Source organism: Balaenoptera musculus, chromosome 5 (genome assembly GCF_009873245.2).
Source record: "Balaenoptera musculus isolate JJ_BM4_2016_0621 chromosome 5, mBalMus1.pri.v3, whole genome shotgun sequence".
NCBI lineage: Eukaryota > Metazoa > Chordata > Mammalia > Artiodactyla > Balaenopteridae > Balaenoptera > Balaenoptera musculus.
Genome location: NC_045789.1, coordinates 73,619,623 through 73,642,314, shown reverse-complemented (window position 1 = coordinate 73,642,314; position 22,692 = coordinate 73,619,623). Strand labels below are relative to the sequence as shown.

The window sequence follows — 22,692 nt, the reverse complement described above, 5'->3', positions numbered from 1 at the left end:
TTCCCCTCTGCTGTGCTCTGATAGAACTTGGCTCATCTTTACATACTTAATTTATCATATTAAGATTACCTGTTTAAACGTATGACTCTGGTAGTTTTGTTCAAAATTAGGGATCATGCCTCCCAGCTCCTTGTTTCTGCACAAATGAGGAGACAGGAGCCCAGAGGGGGGCAATGATTTGTCACAGTGACATAACTTGATAGATTACGGAAGGGCAGGGCTTGAACCAAGATCCTCTGTATTGCCCATCGCGTTCTTGTCCCTTTGTGTCTACGATGGTGCCCAAGACAGTGGTCAACTCCCAGTCTCTGCCCCATAAATGCTGGCTGAAGTAAATTAAGTAGGCATCAGTCTGTGAGGGGCTAGTGTTGACTTCTTTAAGTTCTTTTCTACTTAAGTAATATCAGGTAGAGGAACAAATGCAGCTCCTGCTCTGGTTGTAGGCTGATGTCCTTATTTGGCATGGGGGAGTGAAGGGCCCTTAACTTGGGCATATTCCTCATAAGAATGCTGGCCTGAGCACTAAGTGCTGACTCAAAGAAGACCCTGTGAGCCCAGACGTATCACATCAGATTCCGAGGAGATGCTGAAGAAGAGCTCTGGGGAGTCTTTGGTCCCTGGCTACCTATAAGAAGTGCAATTTTAAGTTGAAAAAGGAAAAGTAGGGACCAGGTTCTGTTCACCTTTATACTGTATCTCCAGAACACTGATAGTCAGCATTTGGTATATTTGCAGAGCGAGTGAATGATGAAACAAACAAAGAAAAAACAAAAACAAAAAAAAACCCCAATCCAAATGTTCTAAAGTATTGTTGCAATCTAGACTATTTTCTCTTCAATATATTCCAAATAACTTATGCAGCTATTAGATTCACTTGATGCATGACTTCCTAGTATATAATATATAAGACAGGAAGGCAAATTTCCTTCTTTAAAAAGATAGCATTATTTTATTATATTTAATGGGAAGCAGATTTGAAATCTATCAAAACCTGATGAATAATCATCATCGAGAAGTTCAAGAATGAAAAGGAAGACCAGTTCAGCATCAACTATGCCAGCATCAACTATGCCAGCATCATAACTGCTGTATTTCAACATTGAGACAATGATTCCATCAGTTCTTTCAGCTACTTTTAGGAAATCAGTAGCTAAATCATTCTGGCCCACATGCCAGGGAAGATCAGGATATAGTTGTGTTCAAATGTTAGATATTCCACAGAAAGCATGATAAGATTTTAAAAGATCATGAAGATAGTTCAGTAATATAAGTTCTCAAAAATTTTAAACCAAAAAAGTATTTTTTTTGTAGTATGTTTCACAAAACCCTGGGGTAACTAGATAATGTGAGAGCCAAGATGTGAATACACTAATTAGAAATATATAAACAAGTTTATTTGCCTATTTTCTAGTTCTACTTTAGGGGGATATATGAGCTCAGGAAGTACGTGGGTATACACTACTCTGCACAAACCTAATAAAAATAAAATGACTGCACGGGGGAGATGGCACTGAAAGCATATTTGAAAGAAGGAAAGCAGCTGGTTTTGCACAGGTAAAAAGGAAACATTTTCCAAACCAGGCAAAGATAATATAAAGTACCAAAAAGGTAGGGCCAGCAATGAATATGCTGACAAATGTTACAAGTAGGTTAAACTTGGAGAGTGTTGGTGGCTATGATAACAGGAATTTCTAATGAAACATTTCTGAATATTTAGCAGAATTGCAGTGGGTCTACTTTGATGCCTACGAAAGAAAAACTACATTTGAAAGCCTGTTAATTTTCCCTTTATCCTAAGAGATCCTCAGGTACAGCAATTACTAATTTTAGTGGAAGGCTCTGCAGGCTCCTTTCCTTTGGCCCTGGTGTCATTTATTGTGAGATTAGACCTTGAGTGATAGGCTGTCCAGCCTCTGGAAATGAATATCTGTAGCTACACAGTGATCATTAGGAAAAAAGATTTGAACTTTGCGTGCTGTTCCTGATCATAACACAAGAGTGTTTAGGCCATAATCAATTTCATCCCAAACATGTATTACCTTACACAGATGGCCACTAATGGTCACTATGGGAATTACATATTCAGCAAGTGTTGAAACGTGATAAAATTCCCATGGCATTTATGGAATTAAAAAAAAAAAAACCTCCAAAGACTAATTTTACTTTCAAAATGTCACCGTGCCCAAAGTTATAAAGGTTTCAGTTGATGCCTCTTTGATATAATATAGATTTAGTTATCACTGAAAAATCATGAAATAATATTTATTTACCTAGAAAAGTCATCAATAATCTTATTTTCTCTTTTAGATGTTCATAATGTAATGCTTTTAAAAAGGGATATAAGTATAAAATTTCTACCCTAGTGAAGATACAAACGTCATGTAGAGCATTTAAAAACTACGGTAAAATGTATTATGACAGATTTGGAAATTGTGTTTTTTCCCCAATACATTTATATTACATGTATTGGGAAATAACGGAACCTTAAAATGACCTATTTCCATATAAGCAAATATTGTGCCAGGGCTTAGATTATTTCGTATTTTTTAAAAGTTTATGATATGTTCCTAAATGAGAAAAAGCATAGTTATCAAACTCATATCAACTTGGGCTTCAGACGATAGCATGGACTATCAGGCAGAAGTTTCTTTGAAGACAAATAAAAGGAATAATACTGGTAAATAAAGTTTTATCACTGGAGTAAATATGAATAAATAGTAGTAACATTTGGGAACCTTTCTTACAACATAAAATAAGATTGTGACTAGGCAGATGAAGAAACATTTCCTTAGCACAGAAATACCAGATACTGCTACGTGCTTTACACTGATTCATTCAGTTAATAGCTTCGGGGAGGTTGAATAAATTATGTAAGGTCAAACTGGGGTACAGCTGAGCTAGGATGGTAGAAACAAGACACCAAGAATCAATACACACCCCAAGGCAGCGAATGGGAAGTAAAACTGAGATTAAATGAAAGTTAGAATTTTATGTAAATCATCAGGTTTTTAAACATTTGTCTCTGTTGTTCAGTTTTCGGTAATACTCTGTTTCCGTGAATGGGTTTCAGCCTCAGTCCTGAGGCGTTCCTGCCAGAGGTACCTGTTTCCTGTTTCCACCTGCAGGCCCCAGACTCACATTTTGGGACTGGTTCCCTTCCACACACACACGTGTGCCTGCATTCATTCCCTCACACACACACCGAGCAGGTAGTTCTGGGCAAGATGGTGGGACACAACCATAGTCCCTTCCTTCCTCGAATTTGTACTTCAGAATCCATTCTTTGGATCCTCCCTTCCTTGTTTTCTGACTGTACCCCCTTGACTTGCGTTGGTATCTGTTTCTCCTAGACCCTGCTGCCTGTCTGTCATCAAGCCCCGAGTAATTAGCCACAGGAGCAGAAATGGAGAGCAGCGGTCTTCATATTTACCTGAGGGGCTTATTACACACAGATCAGTGGGCCCTACCCCCAGAATTTCTCACTGAGTAGGTCTGAGATGAGGCCTGGAAATGTGCATCGGTGACAATGCTGCTGGTTTGAGGACCTAATTGCTTGTCTCCAGCAAGGTTGACAAACTTTTTCTGTAAAGAGACAGATGGTAAATATTTTAGGGTTTGAGGGTCGTACATTCTGTGCCGCAACGACTCAGTGCTGTCACTGTAGTGTGAAAATGGCCAAAGACAACTTGTAAACAAATGGCTGGAGCTGTGTTCCAATAAAACTTTATTTACAAAAATAGGCAGTGGGTGAATGTGGTTCTTGTGCTGGAGTTTGCAGACCCTTGATGCATAATACTGGTGAGCAGCGCATCTCTGCACCGGCCTCCATCCTGACTGACTGCTCTTGATACTTTCTGGGTCAGCTCTGACCCTTCTTTCTTAGCCTGGCCTTAGGTCCTCTGGTCCCAGTTCTCTCTCCTCTCCTTGCAATCCCAAACTATAGACAGAGCCTCTCAACTGTAATATACGATTACCATCAGAGAAAAACAGTACTCTCCCTAAATAATCACATTACTATATGCTATATACTATCTTAGAAGTAAACACAAAATTTTCCGTGAGTACAAAAGATAAAAACAGGAAATAAGTATTTTCTTAGTTTGGGTGGCTCAAAAAAACCATCCAACACGAGTTAACACTTGACCTAAAATCCTAAACGAAGAATTAAGAATTAGCCAAGCACTTGGGAGAGGTGGGGAGGGATGCGGGAAGAAATCCCAAACAGAAGAAATCACATGTTGCAAAGACAGAGGTATGCAAATGCACATTGTGTTTGAGAAGCTGCCGTATAGTCAATATGGAATCGGTAAATGAAGCGAGGTGTGTGGTGATTTAAGTAATGCTAATTTAATAGGGTTGTTCTGAGGATGAAATTGGATCAGTCATCTCAGACTCTGAGTAGTAAGTTAGGAAAACGATAAGCCTGGAAAAACCGGCAGGGAATGGAAATCAAAGGGGCTATTTTTTATGTTTGGGATTCCAAAGGCAAAGGACGTCTGGGGAAGAACTGTAGAAGGGGAGGGACAGGATCAGATTTACCCTCAGAGAGTTCACCGGTGGCCAACTGGGGATGGATGGGGAAGAATGGAGGCTGCCAGACCAGTTGGGAGACTGTGGCAGTCATCGTGCTCTTTAGCTTTAAGGTATGGTAGCTCTGGAATACAGAGGCCCTGGTGGCCATGGGATTCTCAGAACCATTCTACAACGCTGGCTCTCAAAGATCACTGGCTTCTCTCTGGTCTGCATTCCACTGGGCATCACTCACTCTTGTGCTTCTCTTCTCAACATCTCTTTGCACACAACAAAGGGGTTTTATTTATTAACAGAAGAGACTCTCATACCTCTGTCCTTTCAGTTGAAGCTGAGCTAGAGTACACTAAGACTAACGGCGTTAAATCACTGGCATGGCTCATTAGCCTGCTTCTGGAGAAATCAGGCAACCAAGGCCAAGAAGGAGGTTTTAACTTGGTGTTTTTTGAACCACAGAAATCATATTTGAATTCTCACGGAGCCAAGGGCTTGCCAAATAAGGTCAGAATTCACACACCCAGCTGAAAAGAATCAGGATTTGAGAGGCGATTGGGTGTAGCCTGCAAAAACAACACATCCATCTTATCTGAGTGAGAAGACAGCAAAACCCAGTGTGGCAAGTCTACCTCAAAGCGTTCATAATAAGGGATCGATCAGTCAGAAAGGAGAAGCGTGAGATTAGAGATCTAAGGGAACATTAAGTACTTTCACTAAGAAGACTCTAAAGATGAGTTGAGGGAAAATCATGAAAAACATATTCCCACCTTCATTTTTAAGGAGGATAGAGTACATTACATTACACAGAGTGCACACAGCCTGCCTCATTTCCTACGCAGACGGGTCCTGAATACCATGCCTCCCAACCCCAGGGGCTGATCTCATGATGACTCAACTACACACGTGGTTACATTTTACTTTTCAAGTCACCAACATTTTACATACATTCTTGCTTTCTTTTAAACCATGCTGGCAGAATAACACACGGATTAGGAACATGAGATTTGGAATTAAGACAGAACTGGGATTTGAATCCCTGCTCTGCCAACTACTGGATATGCGTCCTTCAGCAAATAACTTAAGAATTTCTACATCAGCAAGATAAGGCTAATAATATGGCTGTACTAGAGTTGTTTTGAGGATGGAAATAGATTGTTTATCTTAACCTTTTTTTTTTTTTGAGTACAGGTAGGAAAAGATGTTGAGTACTTACCTAAGACCTAGGTATGTCTATATCTTTTGTATAACCGATTTGCTTTGTTAATGTTAATAAATTATATACATTGCAAAATGCAACAATAAATTGTAAAAAAAAGATGAGTAAAACATAAATAGAAACAGAAGTTATAACATTTTCTTGCTTACCCCAGTGGTTCATTTTGTGTACCCCACGTTAGAGGCCCCTGGAGCTAAATAATCAAGTTAAGGAGCAGAGGACTTGAAGCTTAGTAAAGGCTCAAAAACTGGCAGGTCTTCTTAGTAGATAAGCTGACAGACTGCAAATGTTCTTAAGCAAACAGTAAAACAGGAAACTACTGGAATTTGAAACCACAAAATCACCAGTACATCATGTAAATTTTCAGCTAGTATGTTTCAGTTTTTAGTACAAATGAAAGTGATATGGGCAGCTACTAAGAATAGAAACGGGTAGTTTTATCTGAAAAAGTATTCAGTTCGAATACAGAAATTACTGTGAATTTGGCAGTCATAAATGTTCAGGAAAAGTTCTGCTTTTCATTAAGTTTTCTATTTCTCTAGGAATCCTCTACACCACTCCCCACCATATGTTGGGAAGGGTGCTGGACTGCTGTTAGTTACCCCAAGTGTAATGGTCGATCTGTATTATGCCACATCAAGGCAGTCTTTTAAAAAATCCCAGAAATGTCAACCACATTTTGGGGAGGAACCAAGGAAATAATGTAAAAAAAAGATCACTAACTACCTCACTGTCCTATCTCAGGTGCCTATCGAGGAGCCCAGGGTGCTAAGCCCTGTCTGCAATGACATTTTCCAGTGTTCAAGTTTACTGCCTATCTCCCTGCACTGAAATGAAGACAGGGATTTTTCCATCCTTCCCCCCTCCTGTGCCCCCAGAGCCCACAACAGAGCCTGACAAGTGCTGAGGCATTTGTTGTTGAATCTCTGCGACCAAGTGCGTCCCACATTCATATGTTAAATAACTAGGAAGACAGGTTTTTTAAAAAATGACTGAGTCTAAATTTCTAACGAATGCATTCTTTAAAATCCTTAGCTACCTTTTCTAACACATCCCTAAAGTAATCCTTAGTGACAACGCATTTGAAACCAACACCCTCAACGTGCAGAAAGCATGAACTATGTGGGTAACAGAAGGCAGGCTTTCATTAAGCAAGCACTTACTAAGTAAATTTAGCCTTTGAATTAATTATTTAATTAACTCATTCATTTATTCATAAAATACTTATTCAGTGATTAATACAGGCCAGACAGGCAGTCTTGGAGACACAGAGATGAATTCGATAAAAATGATCCCTGCTCTCATGAAGCTTCAAGATAGTGGAAGATATATATTAACTGTGAATTATAAAATTTGTGCATATAAGACACAACACAGCTATCTGATTCAAAGGGGCGCTAAATGCTGCCAAAATTGTAGCTTTTTGATTACTCTTAAGCTCAAAAATGATCCTCTCTGACCCATAATTAATCTAAAAAATGTTAACAGATAAAAGTATGGGGTGAGTTTTGATTTTTCAAAAAGCATATTTTGTAATTTATGCCTCATAATAAGAGAAGAAGAACAATTTTATCACCAGGGAAATACTAGACAAGTAGTATATCTCACTGTTTTCTGTAATTCTCAAGATAAATAATTTGCTTTCCTAAACATCAGAAGCGATTAGAAGGTAATTTATGCAATTGCATTTCCCTATTGAAGCAAATAAATATAAAAAATTTTCAAAAACTCTATTTACCACGAAGGAATACCTTCATATTTCAACCCATGGTTTAATTATAAAATATTCCCCAATAAGTAAGATCAAAGCCCTCTGTACCACTAATTTTCAAAGGAATCCAGCAGCATACTATGAGTATGAGGCAAATAAATTTGTGTCTTAGAAATAAATATAAAGTAGCAGATCAAAGAGGAAGGTGAGAAATTACAGAGAAACCACTGCTAGTGAAGTATAAGACTTGATAATTATTGTTATTTATTTGCAATTTTTTCCCGACCAAATAACAAATAAATTCTTAATTTAAAAAATAATATTTAAAAACATAGACCAACACTATAAGTAGTTTCATAATCTAAATTACAAGTCCAAATATATTGTCTTTCAAAAGAAATAGGCTAAAAGAAGGTAAAACAGGTCAAGTGTGTTGTCTGAAAGAATGAGACAACTGTAAATTCTTTCAAGTGGTGATGAACAGAGACGAAAAGGTGTTTTCTGTCCACAAAACCCAAGTGATGCTACAATTCTCCTCAAACTGGGTCAAGACACCTCAAGTATCTGATGTGATTCTCATAATCCCTTTGGAATTTTAACTATGTGAGCCTTCTTGTTCCTGAATGTTTTGGGTTTCCTAGTAATAACTGTCACTTTCCTGACCTTTATTTAGTAAAAGAAAAAAAAGATGTTTCAGGAACATCCTGAAACAACTCATAGCATTACAGAAATGATTTCTTTTTAATCCTGAAAAGTCTACCATCTGAATGCAAGTGTTGGAGCCCAAACTGTACAACTGTGTAGCAGAGATGTTGATGATATTTTATAGATGGATGTAAAAGTCCTAAATCCTCTAAAAATGACTGTCACTAGGGAAAACCCTATCCAGAGAACTTTTTCAAACCTTCCACATCCTCTCTCCTTTACTGTGCCCTGGAGGTGAACCGGGGGGCATTCTGGTGCTCAGATGAGCTGGGTAGAAAAGTAACAAAGCATTGCACCAAGGGACACATGGCATTATCTTCTTGGATGTTCTTGGCTTATTTGGATACATTTTTTTGGAATTATGCTAGGAGTTATAGCCCCCAAGGGAATAAGGCTTTTAACTAAATTTTGAAAACTGAATTACTTGTTTGAACAAACACTGGAGGGATAAGACAGACAGCAGGGCTTAAAAGTACAACCTTAATCATATTACAACATTTCCACTTATTTTGTAACATATTAAAAATACATTCCTGATTTCAGGAAAAGCTCTACAAATCTTCCACATTTTAAGTGCCTTTAATGTAATGCTACCGTTAATGTGTCAGTGGCATTTTGCATCATTAATTCAAATATGGCCAGAAACATCTTGTGTATGACCACAAGGAGGTTCTGATCTTTTGTTGAAAATTGAGGGAAAATATCTATAGAAATTTTGAGAAGCACATTTCCTAAAATTTCACACACAGACGGAATATTATCTGGTTTCCAAACTGTGCTCCGTGGAGCCCCAGAGTCCTGAAAAGCCACTCGTGGACCATAATGAGGGCAAGGTAGGGTCTGAAGGGAGAGACAGTTAGGGGCTTCTCCCCACCTCTCCACTTGTTAACCAGAGCAGCTCTGCTTTTGTGTATTACATATACACTGAAAATATATAAATATATTCAGGCAATATTTAGTTTGGAAAATGGGTTCCGCTCTTAGAAAAAAAGAGAGATTTGAAAACCACTCTCACAGTTTAAAAGTCATTATCTTACAAGTCCAATATTATGGTCTATATAAAAAATAGATCCCAACCATATGAAAAACAGATTACAATAAATAAGTCTCATTTAAAGTAGCCAAGGAAGAAGCCAAAATGGATGTGCCTAGGACTATGACAGCTAAATTTAAGTTAGTGACACACCGGCAGAACCTGTGCTGACACACTGAAACCCGCCTCATGACGATGTGTGATAACAGTCCCCCACAACTCCCCCTGAATACCAATCCCACCTGATTTTAACAAAGAATGGAAGCTCAGACCAAGGGAGACCTGCTATCACCCCACAGTCCCCAAATGATCAGGGGGGAAAATCATTTTTCAGAAAAGCAGCTTTTATTTGCAGGGACCCCTCTGTGTCATTGTGCCTATTCTTTTTCTTCTGAAAAGACCTCTGCTCTCCTTTAACTGGTAAAATAATCTTTTGAGGCTCATTTCAAAAGTTACCACCTCTCTGAAAGCTTGCTATGGTCCAAGTTTGTGGGTCACTCCTCTGGATTTCCTGGTGGAACTGGTTCAGACCATGACACTCAGAGGGCCACACTGAGTGTTCCTTATTTGGTTGTGCATCCCTGATACCTAGCATCTATTAACCGCTTAATGAAAGTTACTTAAGTTAATTACTGAAAGAAACGATGGTTTCAGGGGATATAGAAAATCAGTCCTTATATGGAACAAGCTGGCTGACCACAGGAACCAATCTCTTCACCTTTCTGATTTTTCAATAAAAGAGAGCATGGTTTATCATGAAGTAAAGAGGAATTAGCTATACATTCTCTTTTTCATTTATTTTAGGTAAGAGACAGTCATAAGGGAGGCTTCTGTATCTGTAAACTAAAAATATATAAATACATGTAATAGAGTTCCCCAGGCAACTTAAATTTCAATGTGACTCGCGATCGCCATCTGCTGGAAGAAAGGTTGAACATCTGTTTTAGTTAAAAGAGTGAAGTCAAAATTTAATGACAGATATTAAACACACACACACACACACACACACACACACACACACACAACTGTTAAACCTATAAAATCGAATCTATAAATTCTAGGACATTCACAGTAAAAATGTTAGGCACATTAAACATTGAACTCCGGAATCTGCTACAGTGCACTTCAAGTAGAAACAAAATTTAATGATTAGAATCCACTTGAAATATTTTTATTGTCAGTTATTATATATTAATTCTACCATTGCCACAGGGGAAAAGGCTACCTTATATTCAGGCTGTGTAGGAAAGGAGACAGGAGAAAAAGAATCATTTCCAAACAGTTTTTTTTTTTTTTAACTTCTCAAAAGAGTAAGAAAAGCCGAAGATTAAGAATCAATACCATTAGTACTTTAAGACAATATGGGACTTTGGTTGGAGATATTGAAAGAGATTATGGTCATGGTCTCATAAATAAAAAAATATTTTATTTCACTAATATTTCAAAGACATAATCATATATAAGGATATTAGAAAAGAAAGGGAGAGAGAAATTCAATAAGTTGATTAATAACAAGTCTCCTGCTGTGTGTGCACATCTAAAATTGGTGGCGGTGGTGGGATTTATTGAGTTGGAGGGTTCCATACATGCTATCAGAAGTCTTCTGAGAAATAAGGAAGATACAAAATAGGTTCAAATATAAGGGAGGGATGAGACACAAACTAGCTTCTAAAGTGATCTCAATCCACTGAGAAGACAGGGGAACAGTATCTAGAGTCACAAGTGGCAACTGCATACCAGAGAAAACCACCTCCAGCTGTAACATGCCACTGCCGGTATTACACAGAGTGGGGGGCATGCGGGGAGAGGAAGGAGGGAAGGGTCCAGGGAGACATCCATGGTGTTGGCTACCATCCAAGACAGGAAGTACATTGAGAGAGACGAAGAAGAAAAAACATGTCAGTCGTCACTCATCTGAAGGCAAGATCAACTTGAAGCAAGCTTGAGTCTATGCCTTATAAACATGAGTATAGTTGAAGGAATTATGTAATTAGCAAGTTATTTAATGGAAAGTTAAAGGTTTGAATGAAGATACTCGAGTGGCTAAGAGTATGAACTCTGGAGCCAGAGTGAGAATTCTGGTTCACCCTCTACGAGCCGAGTAATCTCTGTCAAATTACTTAACCTCTCTGGTACCCTGATTTCTTCATCTGTACAGTTGGGATAATTAACACTACCTACCTCAAAGGGATGTTATGAAGATTAAATAATTTAATACAGGGGTCCTCAACGGGGTCCTCAACCCCCCGGCCATGGACCGCTATGGGTCCGTGGCCTGTTAGGAACCTGGCCCACGGCAAGAGGTGAGCGGCAGAAGAGCCAGCGAAGCTTCATCTGTATTTACAGCCGCTCCCCATCAATCGCATTACTGCCTGAGCTCCGCCTCCTGTCAGCATTATGGTGAGTCGTATAATTATTTCATTATATATTACAATGTAATAATAATAGAAATAAAGTGTACAATAAATGTAATGTGCTTGAATCATGCCGAAACCATCCGCCCTCCCTGGTCTGTGGAAAAATTGTCTTTCATGAAACTGGTCCCTGGTGCCAAAAAGGTTGGGGACCTCTGGGTTAATAGATTTAAGATTCATGTGCTAAAAACAGCACGTGGCACACAGTAAGTACAACATAAAAATGTTTGCTATTTTTAAGTTAGGAAGCAAGATTTCTTGCTATTTATGCAGCATCAATCATAGTGTATCCATCGTTTTTTTTGGCTGAATAGCCTTGGTTTCTTTGTTGGTAAAATGAGGATATTTATAATTGTGGCAGAAATGATGGATGTATCTAAGTGAACAATGACAGGCCAGGTATAAGCACTGGGTTGTTCACTTATACATTCTATATGATTGGCTATGGAGTCACACAAGCTGTATATTTATTATATTACTTTGTATTACACATTATACGCCTTCATTAACTATATACACGCATGTGTGTGCAGCTTGTGTGCATGTCTGTGTGTGGGCAGGAGGCATGCACACCTTTGGCAAGGGTATTGCTAGATGAGACTAAATTTGATCCAAAATTGTGAAAGGAGCCCAGATCTATATAAAGCAATTCCGGAGACTTTTCAGCAAAAACTTTAAGAGCTGTCAGTACTTAGACCGGAGGAGACCCAACAATTTAGCGGTGTGTCAAGATATTTTGATTTTAATTTTATTGGCCCCTTGAATTAAGACAAGTTTTCTGGAAACCAAACTTTCCTTACGGGCAAAACAGTCTTCCACGTACCTTTTCAATTAACTCGTAGCTCTCTTCCAGTTTCAGCAGCCTGTTCTGCACGGACGTGGATGCCCGCTGATAGACCGCTCGCCACTCCTGAAAGTCGTTCTCTGAAATCTCAGCCACGGCAAAACACAAAGTTCTTAACCCTGAAAAAAGAAAAAAGGAAGCATACACCCCCCCACCACAACATCAAATAAGATTCTGTTCAGAAGTCTGACACTCCATTTTTTTTTTTTTTTTTCCCCAGAAGACAGTGATATTTATCTGGTGCTCAGGATATTTACAGTTAGGTAGAATGATGCTGCAGCCACTCTGAAAGCAGTTTGGTAATTTCTAGAAATGTTAAACATAAATATATGACCCAGCAATTTCACTCCCAGCCATCTACCTAAGAGAAATGAAATCATATATCCACACAAAGACTTGTAGGTAAATGTTCATTAGCAGCACCATTCACACCAGACCCCAAAAGGAAACAGTCCAAATGTCCATCAACTGGTGAACAGATAAACAAAAACTGGTGTATCCATACAACAGAATACTCTTGAACAATGAAAAAGAATGGAGTAGTGATGCATACTGCAGCATAGATGACCTCCAAAACCATGACGCTAAGTGGAAGAAGCCAGACACAGAAGATGCCATATTGTAGAATTTCATTAAAAGAAAAGTCCAGAAAAGGTAAATTTATAGTGACAAATAGTAGGTTAATTTTCCTGGGGGGTTGGAGTGTGGGTAAGGGGTGCCTGCAAACAGCATGAAGTTTCATTTTGGGGTGAAAGAAGTGGTTTAAATTTGGATTGACACTTCCATTTTTATTTAACGAAGTCTCATTTCGAAAACACTGATTCAGTTCAAACAACATGTTGAAATCTGATTCAAGTTCGATGGAACCTTAGTGTCCAATTCCCCAGCTCTTTTAATCCACCTCCATGCCTCGAGTAACTTTTCTAAAATCTGAACGAATCTTATCAGGTTATTCCTTTGCTTGAAGTCTTTTAATCGTTCCCCAGGATGAAGTCCAAACCTCGGAGTCTGGCTCAGTCACCACATATCAATTGCCTTCCACCTCATTCTCTGCCATTCACTTCCCATGGTAGGGTCTTTGCACAAACTGGTCATTCTTTTCTCCATTCCACCCTCTCCCAATCTCCCTCCGCTGCCTGCCTTGCATCTACTTTAAGACTCAGTTCTTAAAACCGTCTCTTTGAAGCATCTTCCTCTCACCCAGACCCCAAAGGCAGAAATCCCCAACACTCCTGTGGTACGAATGACAATGTTTCATATTGCTTTTCTTGTGATCTCCTACATTAGCTTGAAGCTCCTGAAGGGCAGGGTCCCGGAGTTCTTCATACCTGTAACTCCAGTGCTGAACACAGTGGCTTCACAGACGCTTATGAAGTAAGGAAGAGAGGGACCCCAGTGGGGTCTACTGGGAGAGCCACCTTCCTCTAACTGGGATATATGGTTGTATTTATTACTGCTCTTTTACCACTGTGAATCTGTAGTATAAAGAGTCTAAAAAACTGAGGGACAGTGACCAAAAAAAGAATACCCAACAGAAACACCCTGGGAAAACAATCACAGCTGATGTTTGAAGTGACCTACTTCTAGGGCTCAATGCCTGTCAATTTTATAATTCACTTGGAGGCTACCCTCAGCCAGAAAAAAGTTGATGAGCTGGAACAAGGAAGAGGCAGAAGCATTTGCCAGCCATGATAAATGCAGTTAACTAGGTTCCCAAGAAGACAATGTCCTCGCTCAAGGTCATTTAGCTCTCAGAACAATCAGGTGCTAGCGATCTCAAGTCAAATAAAATATGGCCGGGACCATGTCAGAAAAAGAAGCAAAGAAGAGGGGCTTCCCTGGTGGCGCAGTGGTTAAGAATCCGCCTGCCATCAAAAAGAGTCATGTACCACAATGTTCACTGCAGCTCTATTTACAACAGCCAGGACATGGAAGCAACCTAAGTGTCCATCGACAGATGAATGGATAAAGAAGATGTGGCACGTATATACAATGGAATATTACTCAGCCATATAAAGAAACGAAATTGAGTTATTTGTAGTGAGGTGGATGGACCTAGAGTCTGTCATACAGAGTGAAGTAAGTCAGAAAGAGAAAAACAAATACCGTACGCTAACGCATATATATGGAATCTAAAAAAAAAAATGGTTCTGAAGAACCTAGGGGCAGGACAGGAATAAAGACGCAGACAAAGAGAATGGACTTGAGAACACGGGGAGGGGGAAGGGTAAGCTGGGACGAAGTGAGAGAGTGGCATGGACATATATACCAAATGTAAAATAGGTAGCTAGTGGGAAGCAGCTGCATAGCACAGGGAGATCGGCTCGGTGTTTTGTGACCACCTAGAGGGGTGGGATAGGGAGGGTGGGAGGGAGATGCAAGAGGGAGGAGCTATGGGGATATATGTATATGTATAGCTGATTCACTTTGCTATAAAACAGAAACTAACACACCATTGTAAAGCAATTATACTCCAATAAAGATGTTAGAAAAAAAAAATCCGTCTGCCAATGCAGGGGACATGGGTTCGAGCTCTGGTCTGGGAGGATCCCACATGCCACGGAGCAGCTGGACCCGTGAGTCAAAACTACTGAGCCTGCGCTCTAGAGCCCGTGTGCCACAACTACTGAAGCCCACGTGCCTAGAGCCTGTGCTCCGCAACAAGAGAAGCCACCGCAATGAGAAGCCTGCACACCGCAGTGAAGAGTGGCCCCCGCTCGCCGCAACTAGAGAGGGCCGTGCATAGCAGCAAAGACCCAACACAGCCAAAAAAAAAAAAAAAAAAAAAAAAGAAGCAAAGAAGATAGGACATAAAGTGGCCAGAGGACTCCATCTTCCAAGAAAGGAGTAGGGTTGTTCCCTGCCAGATCACTTAGAGTAGAACTGAAATCTTTGGGCCATATTAGGACATGTTTTTCTCTTCTGGAAACCTGGCTGGGAACTTACCCTGGGGTAGCCATGGTGCACAAATGCTTCTCACCTGGGGCCAGAGAGAAACGGGTGGAGGTGGAGGCCAAGCCAATTGGAATGTGTCCAGGAGCTGGAATATCTTTTAACATCACAACCAGAGAGGAGAAAGATGCTCCCCTAACCCTCCTCAAAAAAGGAACCTGTGCTGTGTGCTGGGTAGGTTGTACCTGCCAAGCCCCTCTGAAGTTGCGCCTCATGGAATCTGAACTCTACAGACGTGTGGGTCTTCATGCTCTTCCATTTTTGGAGGAGAAATGGGAGAAGGTTCTTCATGTTCCTGCTTTTCAAAGCCTAGTGCTTTTAAAAACTTTCCTATCTTTCTGCAGCTTGGATTAAGAGGAAAAGGATTGGATCAGAGGTCAGGCTTGGTGCCACTGGCAACAGTTCCAGCAGAAGCAGACAAGAGTGAAAACTTGGATGGGAGATTCAGATACGGTGCTGGCCCCTTTTGTTAAGTTTAGAGATAAGATTCTATAAATTCCTGTAGGAACTGACCCTAATGCGTAACAACTCTCACTTCCTTTCAACTCATCTAGATCATCTCCCTAGACTACATTTCAGTAGAACAGAGACAGAACTAAGCATGTTTGCCACGGATTCTCAGGTCTCACACAGAGCCTGGCAGGTGGTAGGGGCTTAATAAAAAGTTCTGAGTTGACACTAAGTTGAATAACTATTTTAATAGTTACAGAGCTTTATTTATTTCTTCTCCTCTTTCTTAAGATTAGAATACCCAGTTCTTCAACTCTTGTTTCTTTCCTTCTGCATTGCTTGAGCTATAAAGCATTTAAACTGTAAACAGAGAGAGGTCTGGCCATCGGCTGGGGGGTATCACATGACCAGTGACCCACACTCTCCAGCTGCCCAGGGCTGCCATGTGGGGAGTGTCTCCTTGCTTCCTTCTCTGCCCAGGTCCAAGGCTGTGGGTGGCGCAGGCCAGACCAGGAAGCAGCCTGGCACCTCCTGAGTGGCGACCCAGTAGCCCACTTCCATCTTTCCCTCAGAACCTGCCCCTCTTTCTTGGCAGCGAGGCAGGGCCCAACTTCCTCTACAGTAACTTAGTTTCTGCGCACTTTTCACTGATCTCAGAGGTGCCTGTGAGGTGCAGAGTAGGAAGGGACAGAGCTGCTGAGGGAGCAGGGCTGAGAAGTCCCTCACACTCTCCAGCATGGCCTTTGAGCCAGGCCTTAGGGACCATGCCTGTCACTTGTGGGTGCCCTTTGTTACCATTTGTGTGTTTGAAGAAAGTCTGGGGGCTTCCCTGGTGGCGCAGTGATTGAGAGTCTGCCTGCCAATGCAGGGGACACGGGTTCGAGCCCTGGTCTGGGAAGATCCCACATGCCGTGGAGCAACTGGGCCCGTGAGCCACAACTACTGAGCCTGCGTGTCTGGAGCCTGTGCTCCGCAACAAGAGAGGCCACGACAGTGAGAGGCCCGCGCACCGCGATGAAGAGTGGCCCCCGCTTGCCGCAACTGGAGAAAGCCCTCGCACAGAAACGAAGACCCAACACAGCCATAAATAAATAAATAAATTAATTAATTAAAAATTAAAAAAAAAAGAAGAAAGTCTGAAATGCTGGAAAAAAAAAACCCAACTGTAAGCAGTAACTATCCTAAAAAGCAAACAGATTTATAGGCCCTACATCCCCTAAAACGTGGGGACAAAGTCTCTCAAAATTTTAATAAATACAGGAGAGCGAAATAAAAATGGGTGGGAACAGCAGAGTATAATCTAAATTACCAACATTTATTTTTATCTTACTTTAGGAATCTCTAAGTAAAATAATAAGAATGATCCTGTAAGATATTAGTAGCATATGATTTCATTTTATTTTAATCATGCTTTATTGCCATACTACACTCACCTTCTGTAGCAAACTGCTCTAAATGTTTTAGGGTAATTTCTTTGTATTTTGAAGTCTCTGCCAGTCGGTCATAAATTACAGTGTCCTGGAAAACAAACAGAAGGTATAACACACTTAAGCTAAGAATTCTGAGTTTAATAAAGTTGATGTTGGCAACATTATTAGCAGCAAATGAGTATTAAAAAAATCACTTTTACTATTAGTGTTGAAGCACAAAATATTTTCCCCTAATAACACTGTTTCCCTTATGACACTAAGAAATAAGGTTCTAGTCCCATATTTTCATCTTTCTCCTTTCTGAATAAATCCATAGTTACTGCAATGTTCAAAACCTCATATTCTATCAATACTTCGCCTACCTGTGACGTGCTGCAATATCTCCCCCAACCCCTGAAGATTTTGCAGAACAATGCAGTGTTCATAGGTGCTATAAGGAAGAATGGTCCAGGACTCAAAGAGTTTGGGAAATGCTGGGCGAAACAAAGCTAAAGAGCTTGCCCTCCTGCAATACTTCTCAGAGCCTTTAAAACGCTAATGCGCATGGTGGTTCCAAGTGGGCGGTATGGTACATGCCCCAAACTTACTACTGAACCTTTTAGAGGTTAGGGCATCTTCATGGGATTGGTGCTCACAAAAGAACAAACTCTGAGAAACACAGGTCTAAATTCATGGAGTGGGCTGGTGGGTAGAGCAGGGAGGATCTTGGACAAACCTAGCATTGCCTTGCAGATGAATATTTCTGATTGTGTCACCTTAGCTTTACGACTCAATTTATTTAGTCTGTAAAATTAAATTACCGGATTATCTTTAAAGTCCCTTTCAGCTTTAACTTCAAGCATCAGTACGCTTCTCTAATTTTTGCCCCTTTGTAAATTGCCTATTGTTCCTTTAGTCGTTCTTCAGCTTGGGTTTAATGTTTTAGGAATTATAGTATTTGGCCTTCATGGTTTTATTAGACCAGGAAAAAATAAATCATTTACCTGCAATTACTTTCTCAGTGGCATTACTCATTTTGGGGTCTCCAGTCTCAGGGCTGAGATTTGGAAGCAGACTTAATAGAGTATGATTTAGAACCCTTGAGAGAAACAGAACTTAGTGACCTCAGAACAGATGGAATATTCCAGGCTCCAATTATGAATTTCTCTTCATTTTTCAGTGGTGGAATGGGAAGAGGGGCAAAGCAAAAGGAAATGATAATTTCCCCTCATGGCTCCTTTCTGAGAACGAAAGGTATAACTTACAAACTATTTTTTTGAGAGGCTAATGAAATTTTCCATGAAATTAAAATAGGCCATTTTAAAATTAAGAAAATCTTAAAAAAAATTAAAGTCATGAAAACAAAAGTGATAAGTAATAAAGCTAGGGAGATTAAATTCTGCAATGTTGTTAAGCATTCTAGTGGAAGAAACTGATGATCAGACTAGGAGAATTTTCTACCCTCTTTATAGTATCAAGGAAAGCAGGGGACAGAATGTGGCCTTCTGCATGAATTGCATAGTATGTTTTAAATGACAATCACAACTGGCCATGCTTATGTGTGAAAAATAAATACATACAGATACCTTTTCACCCAAAGTAACTTTCATTTATTCAGAGGGCCACATCAAGTATTTGATACACTGTTAGGAACCAGAAAAGGTTTCTTCACAAGAACTAAAGCATGTGCATCTCCTAGGATCAGACCTTGAACCTACTGAGTCTACCTTTACATAAAATCCTAAATGGATTTACGTATCTGGTGTCTTAGCCCTTGGCAAGGTAAAAGTGGAAAATCATGGTGGGGTGATGCTGCTGGAGTGGCATGCACTGTCAGATTACAGTCACGTATGTGAAGAGCCTAGGCTTCATGGCTAAGAATTTATCTTCGGTAAATTTTCATACAAAGCATTGTTTTCCTGTTTATCTTTTAGTCTGAAGTTCCAATGCTGCTCTGTCCCTCACCTACAGTGCCTTGCACATGGCAAGTATTCAAAAAATATGTGTGAAATGAATAAAGCACTGATGTAATTCTCAGTTATCCCCAAATTTCACTTATATGGAATACCACATTATACAGTAAAGCCAAATAAAGAAGAGCTACACAATGAAATTCAAGAATCAATAATAATAAAGTATCACGTAGGAAAAAAAAAAAGGTCTTATATAATTACTTAGCTAAGCACTGTAATTTATACTGATGTCATGCAGATAATCTTGCTATAAATTAGCCAGTTACTAATCATCACGGAATCTGCCCTTGTTGTCCAGTTAAACACCAAGTTGAGGCTGATCTGCTGCATGAAGCTGGGGTTGGAATATTTGCTAAAGACATTATACACATCTATATTTAAATATAGACAAACATTTACTGTGTTCATGTGTGCCATTCAGAATTATCTGCACTTTGCCTCTGCCGTGGTGGTGAACGGCTAGAAATAACTAATTTCAGATGTGGTCTTTTTTGCATATGGCACAGAATTTCATTTAGGGGGCACTTAATTTGAAAAATTTCAGTCACTTTAAGGTCCCTAAAGCATTAAGTGTATTACTCAAGTTTCTAATTTCTCTCTTGAATATAAATATTGGAGTAGGATTATTTTCTTGAATAAATTAAAGTTTTATTTGTGTAAATGTAACTTTCCCTAAGTTGGCTACTACTGCAGACATAACTTGTGTATTGTGTACCTTTCCTTCTTTTTCACTTAAAAATTAACAAAGCAAGACAACCCAATTACTGAAAATCTGGAAAAAAGCAAGAAAAATAAGTCATCCACACACACACACGCACACACACACACACCATTTCTTTGTGTGATATTTTAAATGAACTCTTCAATACTATCTTCCAATTCACTAACTCCACCCTCACCCCTCCAACTCTATCTAGAGCTTATTTCATTTGTTGATGTTTTTTCTTAAATTTATTTATGATTTCTAATTTATCTTATATGTAACCTATTCTCCCCTCCCCCCAAAATTTCTTTTTGATTAAAAATAACTGTAGTTTCTTTATCATGTTGAGCTCTAAATATCCTCTGACAGAACAGTTTACACAAATGATTTCATCTGGGGTGAGTTCATGCTCCAGTTGTTTACATGTTCGTTCTCTCTTCGACATGAGATTTCCTCATGTGTCTCCAAGTTTTGCTCTTGCTCTTTCCTTCTTCACGTGCATTTCAATCTAGTGGTTTTCTGTACTATCCAGTAGGGGCTTGCACGAGCTTTCCTCAGCTCTTCTCCTGGTTAGGAAGTTTACCACTATCTTAGGTTTTAAAGAGGGGAGGCTGGCTCCTATCTGCATTTTATAGAAAGCACTATTTGTGCCCATTGTCCCACAGAAACCAAACTCCAGACGTTGCTCCCTGATTCCAAACCCAGGGCCTGGAACTCCTACCCGTCTCAGCTCAAGACTTCAGTTCAGTGTACCACCTTGACTTTCTATTCCTATTTTGGTCTACCTCTGTTTTCTCTTTATACTATATCCATCACTGCCATGATTTTGGAATAAAGGAGATACATCAAACTATGAACAGACAATACCATGTTGACTAGAAAATATTCTTGAAGACTTCTTAATTGCCTTTCATTACTAAGGTATTCTGTTGCACTTGTCACTGTTGATTATTCACTCTGCTGAGGAATCAACGGATTCCTCAGGCTTTCCTCCAAATTTCAATGTCCTTCCTGGATCCTCTACTTTTCACATTTAGCCCTCCTCTCTTTTCATGCATTATTTTCTCCATATGAGATCTCATCAATCCCCTGCTTTTAGTTTCCAGCTACACTTTTAACTCCTATATCAGCACCCCATATATCTTCCCCTGTGAAATGCAGGTGCCTTTGCCCTTATGGCCCAGATGTAGCTCCCAACCCTTTATCTTAGTAAGTGGTATCACTTAGTCTATTTAGTTAGCTAAACAGAAATCTGATAATAATCCTAGATCATCTTTTCCCTCATCACCCACATGTAATCAATTACTAAGTCCTAAATCTCTGTCCTCTTAATCCTCTCTGCAATTGTCTGTTGTAAGGTTTTGATCCTTATCAACTTTTTCTTGGACTGTAGTCAACAGCTTCAACTGCTAACTCTCTATACACCTCTTTTCTGCTTTAAATCACCTTCTAAATGGCATCAGAATGATCCAGAAAGAAAGAACAAGTTCTCGAGCATGAAAAACCCATGACTTAACCCATGCTCACCTTTCTAACCTCACATTCTGCTATTCCCTGCCAAACTGCATGTAGTTCTCAAATGCACCTTGCTGTTTTACATGTTTATGCCTTTTTAGTATTCAACCACATATCATAGCTAATTTGGGAGTGGCAATAAGCAAGTTAATGTATGCAAACTATCTCCATGATTATTCAAAAAAGAAGTCGAATGTTTTTATTTTTTATTCACTGCTTTAATGCCCCAAACAAAGTTTCTAGCTGGATTACTCAAAACTAAGAAAAGAGGATGTGGACTGTAGTTAAACTGGACACATACAAACCGTTTAAAGTGGGAGGTCTTAAGGGCTCTCTTTATTACTTTATCACTTAATGTTACCACTGGGAGGTGGAAGATCTTTACAATATATTTTAATATTGTATCCTAATCTTCTCTTTATATATATTTCCCTGAGTAGTCTTAAGCTCCTGACAAGTTTTGAGTCTTATCTTCCTAACCCCCAAATCCAGTTGGAAGTCTAGTAGATAAAATGCACACAGCAAACAAATGTTAGATGTTTGAATCAACAACCAAAGGAATTCTAAAACTACATTCACGAGACATCATGAAGTAATTCTACCAAAATTCTTTAAAAGCAAGGCATTCAAAAATTACATTTCAATGCTTTAAAACCAAGGCACTGAAAAACATTCTCAACAGGAATTCAAATAATAAACTTGGGTTTCTTGGTAAGTTCAGTTTCCAAGTTCCATGTAATAAAGCAAGATTGGTGATTATAGTTGAAATTGGAAAGTTCCAAGTTGGTAAGTTACCTGACTACTCCAACTATACTAGGTACCTGGAAAGGATAATTCAGAAAGGAAATATTAACTAATTTTAAGAATTAGAAAAAAAAAGGCCCTGGGCAGTAGATTTCTTATATTTCCATGAGTGTAAACATATTTTAACTAGAAAAATTCAGTTAGAATGACTATTTTGCCAATATAACCTGCCAATATACCACAGCCAACCAATAGTTAGAAATTCTGTTATAATTAAAACAATGCAAATACAATACAAATAGCAATCACCACATGAAGAAATTATAGCAGTAACTGTGATCCATTTTTCCCCCCATTTCTACGGCCTTTAAAAAATTAGATTCAAACTGGTATAGGTCACTACATTTCTAATTCAATTTTAAAATATTTTCTGTATTTAACTGGCTTCTAACGTATTTCTAAACAACAAACTTCAAATATTATGTACCAAACATTG

At 39.3% G+C, this 22,692-nt stretch overlaps 1 protein-coding gene across 6 annotated transcripts in view; it reads right to left on the bottom strand.

The window, feature by feature from the left end:
- The window catches only part of ATP8A1 (ATPase phospholipid transporting 8A1), a 236,182-nt gene that overhangs the window by 105,397 nt on the left and 108,093 nt on the right, over window positions 1-22,692 (bottom strand). For all 6 annotated transcript variants that reach the window (XM_036852631.1, XM_036852633.1, XM_036852630.1 and 3 more), the window contains 2 exons: window positions 17,286-17,370; window positions 12,430-12,569 (listed from right to left, as the gene is read on the bottom strand). In XM_036852631.1, the coding sequence (XP_036708526.1) occupies window positions 12,430-12,569; window positions 17,286-17,370 (225 nt within the window). The remainder of the gene's footprint in view (window positions 1-12,429; window positions 12,570-17,285; window positions 17,371-22,692) is intronic.